General features: G+C 31.0%; 2 protein-coding genes, 1 long non-coding RNA gene and 1 pseudogene across 4 annotated transcripts; 3 read left to right on the top strand and 1 right to left on the bottom strand.

Annotated features, from left to right (window-relative positions):
- The first annotated feature begins 3,070 nt into the window (after positions 1–3,070).
- On the top strand, positions 3,071–4,441 carry LOC100798371 (uncharacterized). The gene has a single exon (NM_001317598.2). The coding sequence runs from the start codon at positions 3,246–3,248 to the stop codon at positions 4,245–4,247; it is 1,002 nt and encodes a 333-aa protein (NP_001304527.2). The 5' UTR covers positions 3,071–3,245; the 3' UTR covers positions 4,248–4,441.
- A 765-nt stretch (positions 4,442–5,206) lies between these two features.
- LOC121175048 (uncharacterized) lies at positions 5,207–7,486 on the top strand. 2 transcript variants are annotated; one of them, XR_005891989.1, is made up of 4 exons: positions 5,207–6,028; positions 6,123–6,461; positions 6,829–6,928; positions 7,266–7,486. It is a non-coding gene; the product is annotated as an uncharacterized lncRNA (long non-coding RNA). The 2 variants fall into 2 exon arrangements; XR_005891988.1 differs by having other exon boundaries at positions 6,123–6,928.
- Positions 7,487–12,423: 4,937 nt separating this feature from the next.
- Positions 12,424–13,853, top strand: LOC100801748 (uncharacterized; annotated as a pseudogene).
- Positions 13,854–16,692: 2,839 nt separating this feature from the next.
- Positions 16,693–19,450, bottom strand: LOC100801203 (probable indole-3-pyruvate monooxygenase YUCCA11). The gene is made up of 4 exons (XM_003527915.5): positions 18,792–19,450; positions 17,756–17,989; positions 17,550–17,675; positions 16,693–17,415 (listed from the first exon to the last, which is right to left on the bottom strand). Exons 1-4 carry the CDS (start codon positions 19,407–19,409, stop codon positions 17,191–17,193), a joined length of 1,203 nt encoding a protein of 400 aa, XP_003527963.1. The 5' UTR covers positions 19,410–19,450; the 3' UTR covers positions 16,693–17,190.
- Positions 19,451–20,027: the final 577 nt, after the last annotated feature.

Below are 20,027 nucleotides of genomic sequence, written 5' to 3'. Positions count from 1 at the left end.
AAAAAATCCTTAAGGATAAGAATGTACTACTAGCTCGAAATGAAAACATATTTATTTGTGTAATACTAGAGCCAGGGACTAATATAGTAATATGTCATAATCTTGAATCGGTTTTTTTGCATTTTCCAAAGAAAAAAAAGATGCACATTCAGTAAAGTAAATAATAACTAATTTTAGAATAACAAAAGTTTGTCAATTTGATATTTTTTTTTCAGAAAACTATAAAAACGAGATTTATAAAATGCGTCATAAAATATATTTTTTAAGTTTAAGAAAATAAGTTTAATTTCTATAATGATCAATATACAATTTATACCCCCTTAATCAATTAAAAATCACCATAAATATAATTTTAAATAATTATTATAAAAGTAGTTTTTAATATAAGTTTTATGAGAAGTTTTTTATTCCTGAAAAATGAAAGTAGTTTGTAATTACAATATAATTTATACTTTATTATTATATGTGTGTGAGCTTTTATGCAAACAAAGAACGGTATTAATGAAGCGTAAAAAGCAAGCAATTGCTCTCAATTCTTTGTCAAGGACTTGAAAGGTTGTCACTAGTAATTGTCAAAGAAAAAGAAGCTTTGCAAGAAGGGCAGAACGTTTCGTCGTTGATGGTGATTTGAAGGACAAAACCAAAGCGATATAATTTATTGAAAATTATTCTTATTCGTAGTCTTCGCCTCGGCTTGGCTTAGACGTTAACGATCATGCAAATATATAATAATTAACTTGGTCTTCATCGCCCTTTGAGGACAAAATCCAGCTATTTTTTTTTTCTTCTGGAAAGTGGAATCAACGATTTTCGTTTTAAGAAGTGAACTACACTATAAAAGCCAGATATTCGACAAAAATATATATATTAAGAAAACAGCTAGCTAGCCGCTTAATTAAACATAAAACATACATCTTAATTAACACCATATAACCACTTCTTCTTCAACAACAACAAAAAAAAAAAACTCCATCTAATCTCACCATGCTTGGCAAATGCATCTGTCATGTTTGCTTCTCAAAGACGCGTCTTCATTGAACAGCCTCCAAAAATAATTCCACAAATACTAGTTCCCTGCAAAGGTGCACACGGTTTAATTAAGACGTCTATTAATTCAATTGTAAGAGCAAACGAGATTAAAAAACTGTTACCCGGCGGCTTAAGGTTATAGGTTAAGAAAAACTAATTATCATATTAAAAAATACAAAATTTATCGAGTATACCAGTAATTAAAATATTTTGAGAGCTTATTAATTCTTTAGTTATTTTCAAAATAGGCATCAAATTATGCATAGACTTTCAAGAAATTTACAAAATACATGTCATGACAAAAGAAATTTAAAATACTTTAATTTTTATAAACTACAATTATTTTGTACGTATTGTCATCTTTGAACTGTTGTATGATTTTTCATTATCAATATTGTAAAATAATTAAAAAGATAAAATACTAAAATTAGTATTAATTTATTCTCTTTAGTTTTTTCTATTTCTTTTATTTTTTTAAAAATATCTTATGGGAATCATAATACTTGTTTTTTTATTGGAGCAAAATTTATTTTTTACTATACATATAAATAAATAAATAATTCCTGTGGAGGTAATTGTCCTCACACCCTTATACTTGCATCCGAAAGTGGTTATGGTGTGATCACTAGAGGGTGAGAAGAGCCTGCTCGTAATCGAGAGAGAGAGAGGGTTGTATAGAGTGAGTTTGTATGGGTGCAGTACCTATAGATCGTTATGAAATTTTGACGGAAAAGTTAATTATGTAACGTGTTGCTTATTATTTACGATTCATGTTATATGTCTATGGTTTTGTATAGCCCAATTTATTTGCATACGTCTTTGTGTACCCCGATTTATTTATATCCCTCCTATATAAAATTTTAAGGTACATGTGCATTAGATATTAAATTTTTATCTCTAAAGGTTTAAATGACTTAAATGTAAAGTGAAAGATTACATTTAAATCGATGAACCTTAATTGAATGGATGCATTAGAAATTGAATGGATACATTAGAAGTTATTTTTTTTTCAACTTTCAAGAGAGCTTATTTATTATAGTTGATGACAATATTACTATAAATAAAAAAAAGAATTAATAGAAAAACACAACATATGAAGAGAAAGTATGTGGGAAAAGAAATTATGAAACAAAGTCTTTGTTGAAATGAAAATGTTTTGGTATGAGAGTGTTATCATTTCTTGTAACCATTTAGTGGAATATTCGAGTTTGTAGACTAATACACTATTTGAGGTAAGTTTTGTAATCAATTTCAAGATAGTGAAACACTTTTTGAGAGTCGGTTTCGTGAATGTAAACAAGAGGTGTCAAACCACGTTAAGTTTGTATTTGTTATTATTTTTTCTAGTTATGTTCTCACATCCTTTTGAGTGTAAGCAATTTTATTTGTGAAAATATTGATTACCTAACATATTTGATGTTAAGAATATTATAACTCTTCTATGGTCTCTTCAAATATAGGTTGTTAAAAATAAATTTACATAACTTCATAAACAAATATATGTTATGTGATAGTTTTATAAATATATAAAAAATAAAATATAAATATGAGTAACATAATATATTTATAAATAAAAACATATCATGGGTATAACTTCAATTTAAAATAGGTTGAATATATAACTTTTCAAAAGTTAGAATATACTATCCAATAAAAATTTTCATTGTTTTCTGTTCAGATTTTTATTTATTCTATTTTGAATTTTATAGATAAGATTTTTTTTCACCACTAACTATATGAATCAACTTTCTGTAATTGTTTATTTAATTAATAATCTCATGTTGGAATTTAGGTATGTAGGATAGTGTCTTAAATAAATAAAAAATTGTTTTCTATAACAATTTTATTTAATTCCAAAATAATTGACGGTAGTGGAGTAAGATACGTGTTGCTTTGTAGAAAGAAAAAATGGGTTTTTTTTTATTGAATATGGTAATCATTAATCATTATATCGAATAAAAGAAAACAAGAAATTATAACAGTTGACTTTAGTTTTGAATATCACATTCAACTCTAACGTGGGGGTAGCTAGTTTAGGATAAATTATTTAGGGGGCAGAAAAGATCAACCGAGTCTAATTCCAGCCTTTGGCTGATTCTCTTTGCAAACCAATCTCATCATATATTCTCAAACCATATCAGCTTCCCCACCACACAAAACCATAAACCAAAAACTCCATTGATTGAAGAAAAAGAGAGCATCATATCATCGTATTCATGGACACAGAACAAGAAGAGATGCAGTTCATGGGGCTCTACGGCGTCTACAGAGAATCCTACAAGATCATATTCGCATGGAGCAAGGTCTTCAACAAGATCACCTTAACCCTAATCCTCCCTCTCTCCTTCATCTTTCTCATCCACATCGAAGTCTCCAACATCCTCTTCGGAAAAATCCTCCACAACACCCAACAAATGATGGAAACCCCACAAGACACGCCCCAATACCACAACCTCACCAACATGCTCTCTTCCGAATGGGCCATTTTCATTCTCTTCAAGCTCCTCTACTTCACCTTCCTCCTCGTCTTCTCCCTCTTATCCACCTCAGCAGCGGTCTACACCGTGGCCTCAATCTACACTTCACGAGAAGTCACCTTCTCCAAAGTCATGAACGTTGTTCCCAAAGTATGGAAAAGACTCATGGTAACTTTTTTATGCACCTTTGTGGCGTTTTTCGCGTACAACGTTATGACACTCGTTGTTTTCGTTATATGGGCACTTGCAATAGGACTAAGGAATGGTGGGGTTGTGGTTTTGGTTGTGTTGGGGATGTTGTATTTCGCGGGGTTTGTGTACTTAACGGTGGTTTGGCAACTGGCGAGTGTGGTGACCGTGTTGGAGGAAGACACGTGCGGGGTAAGAGCAATGATGAAGACCAACGAGTTGATAAAAGGGAGAATAGGGTTGACCGTACTCATATTCTTGAAGCTCGTGATTTCTTTTGGGTTGATACAGTTTCTGTTCAAGAAAACGGTGGTACAAGGGTGGAAGTTGGGGTCTGTGGATAGAACGATTTATGGGGTGGTGTGTTTGGTGCTGTTCTCTCAGTTGTACCTTTTCCAACTTGTTATACAAACCGTGCTCTATTTCGTTTGCAAGTCCTACCACCATCAGAATATTGACAAATCTGCTTTGTCGGATCACCTTGAAGTGTATCATGGTGAGTATGAGCCTTTGAAGGCTAAAGATGTTCAGATGGAAGAGTGCCATGTTTGATAGATATAGCAAAATTATGTGCATATCTATCTGCTATAGTTTCTAGGTGTCATAAGAAATATGTTCCAATGTTTGAAATTAAATCAATCAGATATATATGTCAGAGTGCTGAATACACAGGATTAGTTATCTGCAGCATGTGCCTTAATTTGCTTTTGCGCTACGTGTTAATAAATTCTTGTAGTTTTTATTCACGCCCCAGTTTGTTAATTACTTGTGATATTTTTTTATCATTTGCGGTATTAAGCAGGCTGGTTTAGTTTAGCATATATATTTCTGAAAAGTCTGACTTGGTCTCTTTCCTAAGTAGTAATAGGTACCACCTGACCTGGTTTCAATTTTGGACTTTCAAACTACACAGATTGGCAAGTTGTAGCAACCAGCAACACATTTTTGTATTAATATATTAATATTAATTAGACTTAATTATATTTTTATTCATTAAAATAAAAATTTATTCAGTTTTAGCTCCTTAAGTTAAAAAAAAATTATATTTTAGTTTCTTAAATTTTTAAAAGAAAAATAGGTATTGAAGGACGAGGTTAACAAAAATGGTAACGTGACACTAAAAAATAAACATATGTCAAATGTTGGAGGTGTCAGATTACTACTTTTCACAATTTCCGTTAAAATTGTCTAATTTTAGAGATTAAAAATATTTTTTTTTAATTTAAGGGTTGAAATTATTGTTTTAATTTGGAGGATAAAAAATGAATATACCTCAAATTTTAGAGATTAAAAATATAATTAAACCTATTAACTAATACAAATTCAATCTGTATTTAAAAGTTCTCCATTTTAAATTGGAGTTTTATTTAGTTGTAAATATAAAAACGATATATTTGCACTCCATAGGGTACAGAAAACAGGCTTTGACTTGTCTTTTGATGAGTTCCATCCAGGTAGCCATTTTTTTAATTCCATGTGAATATAATATTCATGAACACTTGATTTGATTCGATTCCTATATCACTGTAACGATTATATTAAAAAGAGAAATCGCTACATTTTGCAGGAATGTAATAACATTTAAAACAAAATTGGGGAATAAGGAAACAAAATTGTTATATTTTACAGCAGAAACATAAAAATAAAACAAGTTGTAATAAAAAAAAATACTATATTTATAGAGATGTAAAACATGTTGCTAACAATTAACATATCACAAAAGAGACCAAAATAAATTGAAAAAACATATAAAAACAAAAAATGATAATAATTATAAAAAAAATTGACATATTCACATAAACATAATATATTTAAGCTAAAAAACCTTGGTGGATGAATAACAAGGCCAGAAAGACAAACATTCAAAACGTCAGAAAGCCCAATTTTTTTTTTTAACGATCAGACACTACTGGAAAAACCCTTTTTTACGACATTATATTTACTACGGTCATAGAAAAACGTCTTAGTACGTATAACGATGGCAATTGCATAAATATTGTGAATATTTCAAAGGCGGTTTCCCAAAACCGTCTTTGAATCCGGGCCATTTTAATTTTTAACCCCACGTGTCTGTTCCTCTTCTTTCCACGGCGTCTATTCCTCTCTCCACTCACTAGCTGCTCCTCTTCTCTCCTCACGCGTCTATTCCTCTTCTCTCCTCTTCCCATTACATTTTCTCCACCTTCTTACCACCGAACCTGACTTGAGCTTTCCATGGAAGAAGAACACGCGACAAAGGCGCCACTACCGGACGCTTTCCTTCAGTTCCTGGAGACCAACGGGCTCGACCCTTCCATTTACACTGCTATTGATTCCACCCCACGATACATTCGGTAATTCCAATTTTTCACCATTTTCTCAATCTCCTTGCTTCACTTCATGCCTTTTAATTTGAAACTTATTTTTCTTCTTATTGAGCCTTCAAAGGTTGAAACCCGGTTTCGAATCATGTATTGAAGAGGTTTAAGCAGAGGTGAAATGCAAACTCGAAAAATTAGAGTGGTTACTGGGATTTTACTTTCTTCCACCTCACGTTCAAATTGCTGGTTCTAGGGCATACCGAGAAGGGAAGGTAACTGGTCATGGAATATTAGTTTGGCTTTTCATAGATTAACCAAGTAGTTTGGTTGCTACAAATTTTATTTAAAACTCAGGTATTGATGGATTTTTCATATGTCAGATATATGGAATTGATGCAGCTTTTGGAGCTGTAGTTATGGCTTTAAATACCTGGGGATCATGTTCTCGACCTGTGTGCTACTCCTGGTACATATTTCTTTTTTTACCCACTCATGCTTGTATTCTCTATCTTCTTATTGTTGAAAAACAAATGAGTGAGATTTAGATTGCTTTACTTCAGGAATAAAACGTATAAAATGACTATGTTTCAATGATGATTTTTCATTTTCTTTTATTTTTTGCAGGATGTTGTTTTTTTTAGTTGAAAGAACAGCTTTGAACTTAATTTATTAGCATTTTCAGTTATTCCTAGTGGATTTTGTTCTGACTACAAATCATGTAATTGGAGTTTATGTTGTTGTAGAAATGGTCTAGTCTGAAATGTTATGCTGCAAATTTAATATCATTTATTTATTGATATTTCCTGCTTTTGAAATGTTTTCTTTCAATCAAGTACTGAGCAGGTGAGTCTGGGTTGGAAGGAAGAGTGGATGTGTTCAAGGAGTGGACATCTAGAAGACCATGGAAAGAGAGGAAAAAGGCAAATAAAAGTGGTACTGCATAGAATTTTTTGAGTTTTCATTATAATGATCTTTTTAATAAACCTGTTGACAGTGTCTAGCTTCTGAAGCTTCTGTTTCAATCCAAGATAAGAACCTGTTGTTTGAGTTTAAACATTAACAGATGAAATTATCAAGTACCTCCATGTCCTGAGTTTTTGCAAGCTAGAGCCTAGATTTGTTGAGAAGTCCATGTAGGATCAGCATGTGCCCAACCTAGTGGCTCTTACATGTACTCCATATTAATATATAATAAAAAGTTGCATCAAGTTGATTTAAAAGGAAACACTTGACATTGTCAAAGCTTTATTAGACAAGTCTCTCACTACAGGCTTTCCAGCTGCCAGACCAATGGAATCTGACTTTCCTGCGAAAGTTAGTTGGACAAGAGTTAAGTTGCTTCAAATCTTTGGCAGATGAACATTTGGAAGAATCTGAGGTAGAATTCTCAAGGATTTCTGGTTGTTGGGTTTTTGTTTTTATTTTATTTTATGAAATTCTAATATTGCTTGGATGTAAGTTTTATTTGACTAAACAAGTTTGTTGAGCATGTTTTTTTCTCATGCTTCTAATATTTGGAATTTCCTTTTTTGAATTAACATGCAAGCCTTGTATTTAAACTGCCCACAACTCAATGATCTTAATCTAAATTCTTGTAGAAATTTGCATCCAGGTAGTCATTTTACGCCATGCTCTATTGCCATTATCAGCCAGAAATTTGATGCAACATTACAGATCATCCAGGTAAAACTAAAGTCTTTGTCTAAATATTGAAGACAATTTTATATTTAATACAAAATTTATATTATATATAGTCTCTTCGTTGTATTTTTTATTATAAGAAATTGAAAATAAGTCTTTTTATATTGAAAATATATATAGTCTCTTATTTGGAGGTTTTCCTTGTCCCGTTCAGATTTAAGGAATTACTGTGTTCCTATCAAGTCATGGAAAAATAATTAATAAATATAAATTCAAAGGAGCTTAAACAATATTTTTTTTTTTACTCTCTATATGATATAATTAGTTGAAACTGTTATTTGCATGTATGGGAGTGACAAGCTGGTTAACGAACCAATGCCTAGTTTATCATAGCTAACATGCATTGATCATGATAGAAGGCACTAATAATTGACCAAGGTATTGGTCATAGTATTGTGCAGTTGAGCTAGCACGTATTAGAGGGGCAGCAAAGAAGCACTTATGCCTAAATTGACATTTTTAACAATATGAACACATGAACAGATGTATGGCCTAGGCTTTGTGAGCACTGGTGGATTTGGTATGCCTTCATACTTTCCTTTCTTTCCTTATACCTTGCTATCATAGAGGTCTCTTATTTAAAACCAATTATATAACCGGTTATGAATGAATAAAAATAAATTACTTGAAATAATAATTTCTATAAAAGTAATTATATTTTTATAATTAATTTTATATAATTAATTAAATAAAACTAATTGTAGGTGTATTTATTTTTTAGGAATTAGTTTATAGGAGCAGTATACTAATCGGGCGTGAGTTTAAGATATCAAAATGGGCCAGAGCAACCTTGGCCCATCAAAGAATTTCATTCCTCCTCAATCCTCATTCACTAATGTTATGAAAACTAATTTTTATTGTGTCAACACTCAAAATACACAACGAAAATTATATTTTTTGCTATGTAGATTATAATAGAATTGAAGTTAGATATATTTTTTATGTCAAATATGTATGTGATGAATTTGATCACTTAAATTTGTGTGTTGCGTGATTATTGTGAATCTAATAGGAAATACTAATAAGAGGTGTGATGTTTATGCATTGTGACCTATCCTTCATGTGTCCTAGGTGAATTCATAATTATCCTTGATGTGAGAAAGGAATATGTTGTGTATTGATGTTGAAATCTGCCTTATAACATATTTGTAGTCAAAGTCGCTATCTGAACTACCTATATTGAATTTATTAAAGTTATTTTTACCGCTTAAAAATTTAATTCTTAGCTTTAAAAGTGTTTTGGAATCATCTACTTTGGACATCTCTATAATTTATATGAATTCTTTTAATACAACAAGTTAGAAAGTAACTTTTGACTAGGTTTGATGCACATAACAGGTTAAAATATGACTTTATGATGCATGTAATTCATGTTTATTAAATTAGTGACTTATGACCTACCTTAAACAGGAACTAGAAGTTATTAACCTGGCTTAGAACAAATGGAATTTGTGAAATGCTAATAATAAGTGAACACTTTTTTTGCCTTATGCATTTTGTTTAATATATGTTGGCACTTTTTGTCTCACTTTGTACTTGTAGGTGATCTCTTTAACAATGTTATTAATTTACAGACAAAAAAAAGATGTTAGTAATTTATCCTTGATGATGTTAATTGTAACCTTGTGCATCTATCTAAACTGTAAGTGAGTACAAGCTGTAGCCTTGGAGGTTTCAAATTTCTTGAGAATGCAAAGGACTTGCCTACCATTAGTAAGCACAGACCCAAGCATGACATTGGAAATATGAGGAAAAAAGGTTACTTTCCTGTTGAACAACTAGGTATTGATCAAGCCATTCCTTCTAGAATATTGGAGATAATACTAATTATTGAACTTGATGCAGTTTGCTTTGTGGTCTGTAAGGTAGAAATTATAAATGCCGTTTAATTTTACTAACTTGGTGTTTTAGGTGCATGTGGATGCTTGGGCCTTGTGCCTACAGTATTGCTGATGGTGAGGCCAAGCCTGTGGAAGGTGAACTTTCAAAATCATTGTTGGAGAACTAAAAAAATAAAAAAAAAATGCATTCTACATCGGTTCTGAGACGACCGATGTAGAATGTTTAACATTCTAAGACGGTCACTTACGACCGTCGTAGAAAAGGTTTTCTCTTTTTACGTCGTCCGCTACAACGACGGTTGAAAACCGATGTAAAATGGCTTCAATAACCGATGTAGAATACCTTATTTGTAGTAGTGAGAGAGCTGAATGATGGGTGGTTAGTTGCTCAGTTTATAATATTGTAAGTGATTGGAATAAATTTTAAGAAAGTAAGCAGCATAACTTAAAAAAGCTTTATATATAAATATATTTTGATCATAGAAGTACAAATTAGGTATGAAGGCCTGCCTATATATACACAGCAAGTGATAAAAAGAAATTTTTATAGAAATTGTTATTTTTTTAAGCAAAGAAATTGTTATCATAAAGTGAGAAAACAATCCGTACGTCGAGATATGTTTAGATATTAATTAGAGACAGCAAGTTGCAACGATATGTAGTAATCAAGTATATATATATATATATATCCACGTGAGCGTGGCGTGCAGAGAAGTGGAAGAAAATAATTCTTTATGCTAGACAAGGTAAAAGTCGTTGCATGTGTTAGAGATAAGAGCTTCGAATATTTGGTATAAAATTCTAATCTGAAGCTTGCATCATTTCCTGCCAACGCAAGTATATTAAAATAAATAAATAAAAATATATTCTATGACTATATCCTCTAATTAGCTATAATTCAATAATAAGGAAATAAAGAGGGAGAATGTCAAGAAAAGGAACAAATTAATTCGGAACGATGTGAAATCTAATTGGTAAAAGAAAAAGAAAATAAAGGATCGAAAACATACTTTATTTATATTTTCATATATAGTCATTTTTAAAATGATAATTAATTGTCTGAGAGGGAAGTATTGTCCTTTATTGAGACTTTGAAGAATGAGTTCGTAAACAACGGGACCTTAGTTTGGTGTTGGAATCAGCAGAACTATTCTTGTACTTACTCCTAACCTTCGCCTTAGTTTGGCACTTTGCGTCGTCTTTGGTTCGCTGTCCTAATTTTTTCATGAATAAACCAAAGTCCTTGCTTTGCGGAAACTAATTATTCTATCAACGCTTAGAAATGAAAAGGAACTTATTATAAAATTTGATATTATTACTATTTTACTTTGTTATAAAAAAGAAACTAACATTAGATTGAAAAAATTAAAACTAAAGCAATATATATAGCGTAGTGGATGGAATTCAGTCTCGTTATTATAATAGATTCAACTGTGTACATGTTGCCTAATCCTGATTTCTAAGTCTACCTTTTTTTTATATGCAGTCATTGAATTCATATTTTTGTTAAACTATTATATATATATAAATGAAATACGTTTTAAAAAGTATAATAATTATGTAAGAATTTGTAAAAGCTAAAAAAATTGTAACGCTTTTTCATGAATTAAAAAAATACAACTTTCTTATCAACAAAGAAATTCTCATTTAATAATGTTGTGGTCAGAATAAACAAGTATAATTGAAAAAAATTTGAAATTTCAATAATTTATATATTAGCTGTTTGTAAAAGTTTTTTTGTTTGATAACAGGTATCAACAAAGATTAAAAAAAATTAATATTGAATATTTATTTTCCGAAACACTAACGTGTGTTGGTTTAAGTGATAACTTGGTTGAAGAAAAAAAAGGAGAAAGTGATAGCTTAATTTTCCTTAGGTAACGTTTTCAGGCCAAATATTGTGAATTAAAAATAGGCATTGAAAGAATTTGTCTCTATAATTGTGTGTATATACTTAATTAATTAACGGATTAATTAATTAAAGTTAATATTTCACTTCTTTTTTTAACTATAATATTGGTAGAAAGTTGTCCCTGCTGAAAGTAATGATAAATTTTTATTGGAGATCTTCAGTGTATATATAATAGATGTTTCTTTCAACACGATTTATTTCATATTTAAGGATTAATAAGATTTGAATGTTAAATCATTTAATTAAGAGATACAAGTTATCATTTATGTCAATAGTTGTTTTTGTTGTTGATAAAGTTAATGTTTCTCTCAATCATATAAATGTCGTGCAAAGGAATTATTTGCCAAATCAAATTAAAAATAAAAGAAAAAAATATTTCTCCTTAAATTAAAAATATTAGCTGCTATAGCAAAAGAAAAAGGAAATTGATTAATGGTATGAAATCCAACTCTGTACTAAAGTTAAATGTTTTCTGCTATTATGATTGGAGAATGGTTTAGATTTTCATTGCACTCTCCCCTTTTAATGGTTGTGTTTCTTTATTTGTTGATTTTGTATCCTTGTGCTTTGGTGCAAAATCTTTTCGTAGGGGATATGGCACATTGCTCAAAGAAAAATATCCATTGAATTTGAACCAATGCAACATGTAATTTATTAAACATGGCTAGAAGTCCAATCCAATGAAGTTTCTTCCCATTTAAACTTTTAAACTTAAAAGGCACAATAATTTAGATTAATTCCAAGTCAATCTAAGTCAATCTAAATGAATCCATTGAAAGTGGAACATATTTTTTTCCAACACCTATTCATTTCATTTAACCCAAAATTTTATTTAAAAAATAACCTAACCTCTTGCCAAATACAAGTCTTGGACTTGGTCCAACTTAATGATCAATTGGTAAATGAGTAAATCACAGTTCATATATATAGTTGTTTGGCATATTGAATATTGATATCTTCTGCCACTATAAAACAAACACCACCTTGGAACTTCATAGACACTCGTCCCTAAATCCTTACCCATTCCACCTCTCCAAATTAACCATAAACATAAAAAACATGGACACAATAGAACAAGAAAAGATGCAGTTTCTTGGGTTCTTAGGCATCTACAAAGAATCCTAAAAGCTCATATTTTCGGGGAGGAAGATCTCACACAGATCACATTCACCCTAAACCTTCCTCTCTCCTTCATCTTCCTCATCCACATCCAAGTATCCGATCTCCTCTTCGGAAAAATCACACACGACGCAAAGGACTTAACCGAAACCCTACCCGGCACACCCCAACACCAAAAGCTCCTTGACACCTTCTCTTCCGATTGGGCCACTTTCTTTCTCTTCAAACTCCTTTACTTCGTTTCCCTTCTCATCTTCTCCCTCCTCTCCACCTCCGCAATCGTTTACACCGTCGCTTCCTTCTACACCGGCAAAGAAGTAACCTTCAAGAAGGTCCTAAGCGTTGTCCCTAAGCTATGGAAGAGGCTCATGGTAACATTTTTATGCACCGTTGTAGCTTTCTTCGCTTACAACGTCATCGAAGTGCTGGTTCTAGGCATTTGAGCCCTTACAATTGGTGTAAGAAATGGTGGTGGTGCAATTTTATCGGTCTTAGCGATATTATATTTAGTAGGGTCGGTGTATCTCACCGTGGTGTGGCTATTAGCGAGTGTTACGACAGTGTTAGAAGACTCTTATGGGAATGAAGCCATGATGAAGAGCAAGGATTTGATAAAGGGGAAGATGGGTTTGTCGGTAATGATTGTTATGAAGCTCAACTTTTTGTTCTTTCTTGTACAGTTCTTGTTCTCGATGGTGGTCGTCAACGGATGGAAGGGGTTCGGTTTGGGGTCGATGGACAGAACAGTGTGTTTTTCTTGCTGCTGTCTCATATGTTCTTGCTAATGCTTGTTATCCAAACTGTGATGTATTTTGTTTGCAAGTCCTAGCACTGCGAGATTGTTGACAAGTCTGCTCTGTCATATCACTCGGAAGTGTATGAGTGCTATGAGCCTTTGAAGACTAAAGATGTTCAGCTGGATTACCATGTCTAATGGCCAAATATAAAGCATTGCGCATATATCTATATATTCTGTAGTTTACTGATTTCTGGGTGCCATAAGAAATATACACACAATATGTGTATAAGTACATATATACAAAGTATAAGAGAATAAATATGTAAATGTAGTGAAATCCAGCTAATTATGGACGTCTGTATGCAGCCAAGCTTTATGTTGTTACTGAAAATCACTAGGTTATATATTGTATCTCTCATTTAATAATATAAAAGTGAACAACAATCATACAAATGCCTTTATTTAACATTAGGACGTCTGTTAATTAAATGAAGATATTTGTATGATTATCATTGACAAATCACTAGGCTATATATTGTATCTCTTATGTGGTTATTATCATCAACGAAAATATATGAGTTGTTATTTTATCTTTTTTCTTAGTATTGATAGAATGATAATAATAGTAATAGAATAATTATTTTGCTCCGGTTAGATTTAGTAAGTTGATAGTATTTAATAGGTGTAACGGAACAAATGGGTTTTGAAGCATAATGAAGGGAATGGATATTAGAGATTTGAATGCCATGCATGCTGGAAAAAATTGTAAATAATGGCCTTTTTAAAGATTTTCTGGGAAATTAAGTAGAGCTTAATTAAATATCTCAAATCTTTAGTTTGCTAATGACATTCTCATAATTGGTGATAAATGCTGGTCATATTTGGGCTATTAAAATTGTCTTTTGATTAATTGAGCTTGTATATGGTTAAAAGGTTAATTTTCACAAAAGTTGTTCGGTGGGTGTAAACATTGTTGATGGGTGGTTCATGGTTGATTGAGGCTTCAAAAGCTCTAAATTGTAAGGTGGATTCGTCAATTTTTAAATGTATCCTTGATTACTTATCAGGGCAGACCAAATAAAGACTACTAATTGACAACCACTGGATCGATGTTGTAAAAAGTATATTATTATCGTGGAATAATAAACATATCACTCTAGATAGCAGAGTAGATTTGCTAAAATTAGTCATCTCTTTAATTTGATCTACTTTATTTCTTTCTTCAAGGCCCCGAATCCAAAAGTATTATCTCTTTACTTTATTTCCTACAGTATTTTGAAATGAATTTAGAGGTGAAGGTTATTTCCCACAAAATTAACAATCTTTTTTGGGATAAATGTGGTAGAATATTTTCTTGCGGCTGCATCCACTTTCTTAAATTGCAAATTAGTGTCATCCCATTTAACTTTCTTCGCTTACCACCGGCTGGAGCTAATATAAGGTAGATATGTACACGTAGAAACCAGTCGTCATAGACTATTTAAGAAAAGGTTAGTGGCTTGAAAAGGTAAATATACTTGTGTATATATGCGTGGTCGTATTAAACTCTGTTATATGTAAGAATAAGAATTGGAGTAAACCTGCAGCAAAAAAAAGAATGAGTAAACCGTCGAACTCAATTTAATTTTTCTTAAAAAAAACAAAAAGAAATTTGACCAAGTAGCAATAGAAAAAAGTTTGATTATTTTACGGATCTAATCCTTTTACCAAATTTTTAACTCGGTATTTAAACTTTTCTTTTAATTGGGTCTTGAACTTTTTTCAAATTGAATCTTCTTGTCTAATTGTCATTATAAAAACTCAACCCTAAATACCTAATTAGGGGTATAAATAGTGGATTGGACCGGTGCTTATACAGTGTGGTGTAAGTATAATTAAGTTAATTGTGAGAATTTATTTGTATAATTGTAACCTTTGATAGATATAAATAATTGGAGACTTGTGAAAGAATGTTTGGGTTAAATTCACTTGTCAAAGTTGAAATTTTGTAAAAAAAACTCTCTTGCAATTGATTTAGTAGTGTTTATAATATACTTTATTCTTATTTATAAGATTCAAATTTAAAATAATGTTTATTTTTTTATAAGATTCGATATATAATATTTTTGTATTAACTCTTTTTAGACTAAAAATCCTTTTCATTAAAAGAAGAAAGAGTGTGTATTGATAAACCATTAAAAGAGAAATAATGATTAATGACAATAATAATTTTTTAAAAAAATTATAAATTTAAGATAAATTCATTATTATCAACCAAGTTAAAGTTTTTTTTTAATGAATTAGGTAATTTTATCTTGTATATAAGGACATAAAAAGTATTTTAAAAGTGTCAATCTATTATTTGAAGTATTTTCTGGTCAATTTTGAATGAATAGGTCATTTAAAACTTTCTCTCTAAATATTTAATACAGTTGTGTATTTAAGTCTACAACTTAATACAATTAATTTATCTCTGCATTCAATCGGTGGTAATAAATAATATTTAAAAGTATTTATTAACATTTTCATATATATATATATATATATATATATATATATATATATATATATATATATATATATATATATATATATATATATATATATATATATCCTTATAATTAATATTTATCAAATATAAAATTAAAAAAACTATTATTATTAACGTACTTTGACTGTATTTTAAAAAATATTTATTTATTAATTTAATTATCAATATTTTTTAATACATACTCATTAACATAATCATATAAAAAAAGAATAACATTAATTTTATAATATACTCATTTGATGTTTAACTAATTTTCTTTATAAACATAAAAATAATTTTTTTATTTTTCTTATATTCGAAATGGTAGAGTACTTAACTAATTCATCTCTTCAAATTTTAAAAATAGAACTTAGTGTACGTAATTAAGGAAATTAAAGCATATGATACATGAACGACAACAATTGTTGTGTTTTTTTGCCAATCACATCATCAGGTCATAATTTTAATTCTAGGTATGCATTTACGGTGGGGTGCTATTGCTTCTATGAATGGTTGGATTTTGATATTGTTCTTACTCTCGGTATTTAAAGAGCAATTATATGTTGATGAAGTTGTTGCCGATCGAGGGGTTTAGCGTATGCAGTTTGAGAAGCTGTCTTGAAATAGCTAGGAAATGGATGGATTCAAATTCTGATGACACTATTGAGTATTGAGGAAGTAAAGGCAAAAAAGTTATGGCTATTAAAAACAATGTTTAGAAATTTTGAACTGGTTTTAGAGGTGAAGGATATTTTTCCCACAAAAACAATGTTATTGGGATAAATGTAAAGATTTTCTTGCGTCTGCATTTACTTTCTTAAATTGTAAATTTAGTACTTAGTGTCATTCCATTTAACTGTTTTAGCTTACCACCAGCTGGAGCAAATATAAGGTAGATATGTACACGTAGAAACCAGTCGTCATAAGTCATTTAAGAAAAAGATTAGCAACTTGACAATGTAAATAATTGTGTATATATGCCTGGTGGTATAATTTTATTAAACTGTCTTATCTATAAGAATAAGAAGAAATTTTAGCAAGTAGCAGTAAAAAGCAGGCACAGAAATACAAAAAAAAAAAACTGTAAATATATTATAACTTATCAGCTTATACATTCGGTATATTTCTTTCTTTTATTTAGAACGAGACATATATAGCTGAACACCAAATAAAAAAACAAAAAAAAAAACATATATGGGTCATGTAATCCCATGGTTCATAACTGAACCACACACTCAAAATCCACCGACAGGGGAAAGTACTTCAGGTGTCATGTCTTTTATTCTAAGAACTCATTACTTAACCACACACAAACGTAAAAACTAATTACTATAACCATACACTACGGCATTTTTTTTAGTTTTGTGTGTGTACTTATTTTTCTAAGAGTTTGAAGGAAGCAAAGTTGTCCTCTTCACTGGGTAAGTTCTTTATATTCACGGTCTTTTTTATGTCAGCAGCAATACGCTTGGCATCAAAAGCAATGCCATCTAATCCCCTTCTTGAAAATCCAGCGCAGTAGATACCATTCTCTCCCTTCCAGTGATTTGGAAAATCTGGTTTTGGCATTCCATTCTCATTGAACAGCCCTCTGTAATCCTGTATGGACACAACAAAGTCACACAAACAATAGTTAATTAGGGCATGTCTCAGGCACATTCTAAAATCAACAATTCAACTTATTGGGACAAAAATAATCATGTTCCTATTTAAAATATATGTTATGATGCAACCTTAAGCCACTTCAGCACAGTGCTATTGTATCCAGTAGCAAAGATGATGACATCAAATTGACCATTTTGTCCATCCTCAAACTCAATCAACTTGTCCTCTTTAATGCTTGAAATAGCTGGGAAAACCTGAATACAAAAAGTGACAAACCAAATCAATAATTTAAGGAACTAATATGAAGTAAACGGTGTTTTCAGACATATAATACCTTCACTTCGCCTTTCTTAATCCTACTAACACAACCCACATCTATGGTAGGGGTAGTTCCACCCTTTTTCTTCAGAAAGAAGGGTCCATCCTTTGGCCTGATCAAGCCGTAATTGGACATGTCTCCATACTTCAGTTTGCTCATGAGCAACATAAGCTTGTCCACCTTCTCTATTTTGAAGTATTTCAGCAAGGACATTCCCACGTACACCATTTCTTTGGTAAAATAATGAACCTATACAAAGAGAGATACATGAAATTTAGATCTATAAAATTCCGTAAGACTTATTTGAAGCATGAGACTTACTCTGATTATGGTGAGTTTTTTTAACTCACCTAAACTTTTTATAACAAAGGAAAAGAAATAGATGGCAAACATAATTTTCATTAATTTGTTTATTCACACAATTACCATTAAAATAATTTCAAAGCAAAAATATCCATCTTAATTTATTTATTTTTAAAATTAGTCTCAACCATACAAAAACAAATAACATGGTATAATTTTTTTTTCATTTATTTATTTTTTTGTTTTTCACCAATCTTTTCTTTCGAAAACAATCATGTTCGAAATCATTTTCATTTTTTTCTCAAAATAATTATTAAAACATCTTCAAAGCTATCCATTTGAATTTTTTTTAAATATTTTAGTCTTGAACATACATAAACAAATGCATGGTATATAATTTTATTTTTTATTTATTTAATTTTTATTTCTCATAGATCTTTTCGATCTTTCAGAAACAATCCTGTTGAAGGAAAACCTAATTTATTTATTTAAGACTAACATGGTATACAATATTGTTCGAAGCGATTCTCATTTATTTATTCACAAAATTATGATTAAAATAATTTCAAAGCAAAAATACCCATCTTAATTTTTTGTAAAAATAAATAAATTTTAGTCTCCTGTTGGACTAAAAAAGCATCATCCTTTACAATTTTAAAGATTAATTTAGACAACTTTTTATAAATCTTGTCTTGTAATAAGAAGAATCCACGTAAAGGGCATGTAGAGAGGGGAAAAAAAGACTTACAGGGCCTCTAACAACAATAGAGGTATTTGCACCCCAATTTGAGAGATCATAAGCGATCTCCATGCCAGAATTGCCACAGCCAACAACAAGGACATGTTTGCCATACAAGTCTCTTCCATTCAGGTACTCGCTGCAATGCATGTGTTTCCCTTCAAATCCTTCAAGCCCTTCAATCTGGGGCACATACCCTTCACTATTCTCCCCAGTTGCAACCACCAGATAGTTTGCCACGTAAACCTCATCAGCATTTGTTGTTGTGTCCTTGACAACAACCCTCCATTTCCCATTGTTTTGTTCATCCATAGAAGCAGATTCCACATTCCGGTTGTACCGGATGGAAATTTTAAAACGGGTGACATAGTTGTCCAAGTAGCGTAAAAAGTCAACCCTAGGGACAAAGGTGGGAAAATCAGGCGGAAATGGCATGTGAGGGAGGTTGCAAAAATCTTTGCCTAAGTGAAGTTTCAAGCGGTCATAAGCCCTTTTCCTCCAAAGAGATGCATGGCAATCATCTCTTTCCAAAACAACGTTAGGGATGGAATATTTGTTAAGGCATGCAGCGGTTGCTAGGCCAGCAGGGCCTGCACCCACAATCACAACAGGAACTTCAATTTCCATGGTTTTGGTTTTGGTTTTGATTTCAAATTGGTAATGCAGAGTCTTTGGTGGTTTTCTTCTCTTCTCTTTGCTGGGGTGCTGTTTTTATAAGCTTGGCTATTCATAACTTTGCTTGTTTGGTAATACAATTTTTGTTGAGTTGCCAACTCACCAGCCAGAGAGTCATGAACCTATTCCTCTTTTTTTTTTTACTCTCATTCTGTATATTTTTGGTCAACAAACATCAGTCAATGCAAATATATAGTAAATTCAATAAAAGCAATAGAATTAATTAGTTCAATTACTTTTGGTCAAAAATAGCTTTTTTTTGTTATTGTCAGCATTTATACAGCAGGAGAGAACTAAATATACGTCTAGAGCCCATAAAAGCAATTTAGTTTTCGGGCCTTCAGAGCAAAAAATTTCATTACATTTACAGGTTATAACGGCTATTAGTTTTTAGTTTTGGATTATTTACAACAAATTTATTTGTTAGCTAGCCATTCTTAAGTTTCTTCCTAGCTGGACAAAAAATTACACCAACTCACCCGAGTTAATTTAAGATTTTTCTTAAGAATTAAGAAAGTAAATAAATAAATTTATGAATGAAACAATTTTACTAAATTATTTTTATTAATA

The sequence above is a fragment of the Glycine max genome, chromosome 6, assembly GCF_000004515.6.
Source record: "Glycine max cultivar Williams 82 chromosome 6, Glycine_max_v4.0, whole genome shotgun sequence".
Lineage (NCBI taxonomy): Eukaryota > Viridiplantae > Streptophyta > Magnoliopsida > Fabales > Fabaceae > Glycine > Glycine max.
Note: the sequence above shows the minus strand (reverse complement) of the source record. Positions and strands in the feature narration are given on the sequence as shown.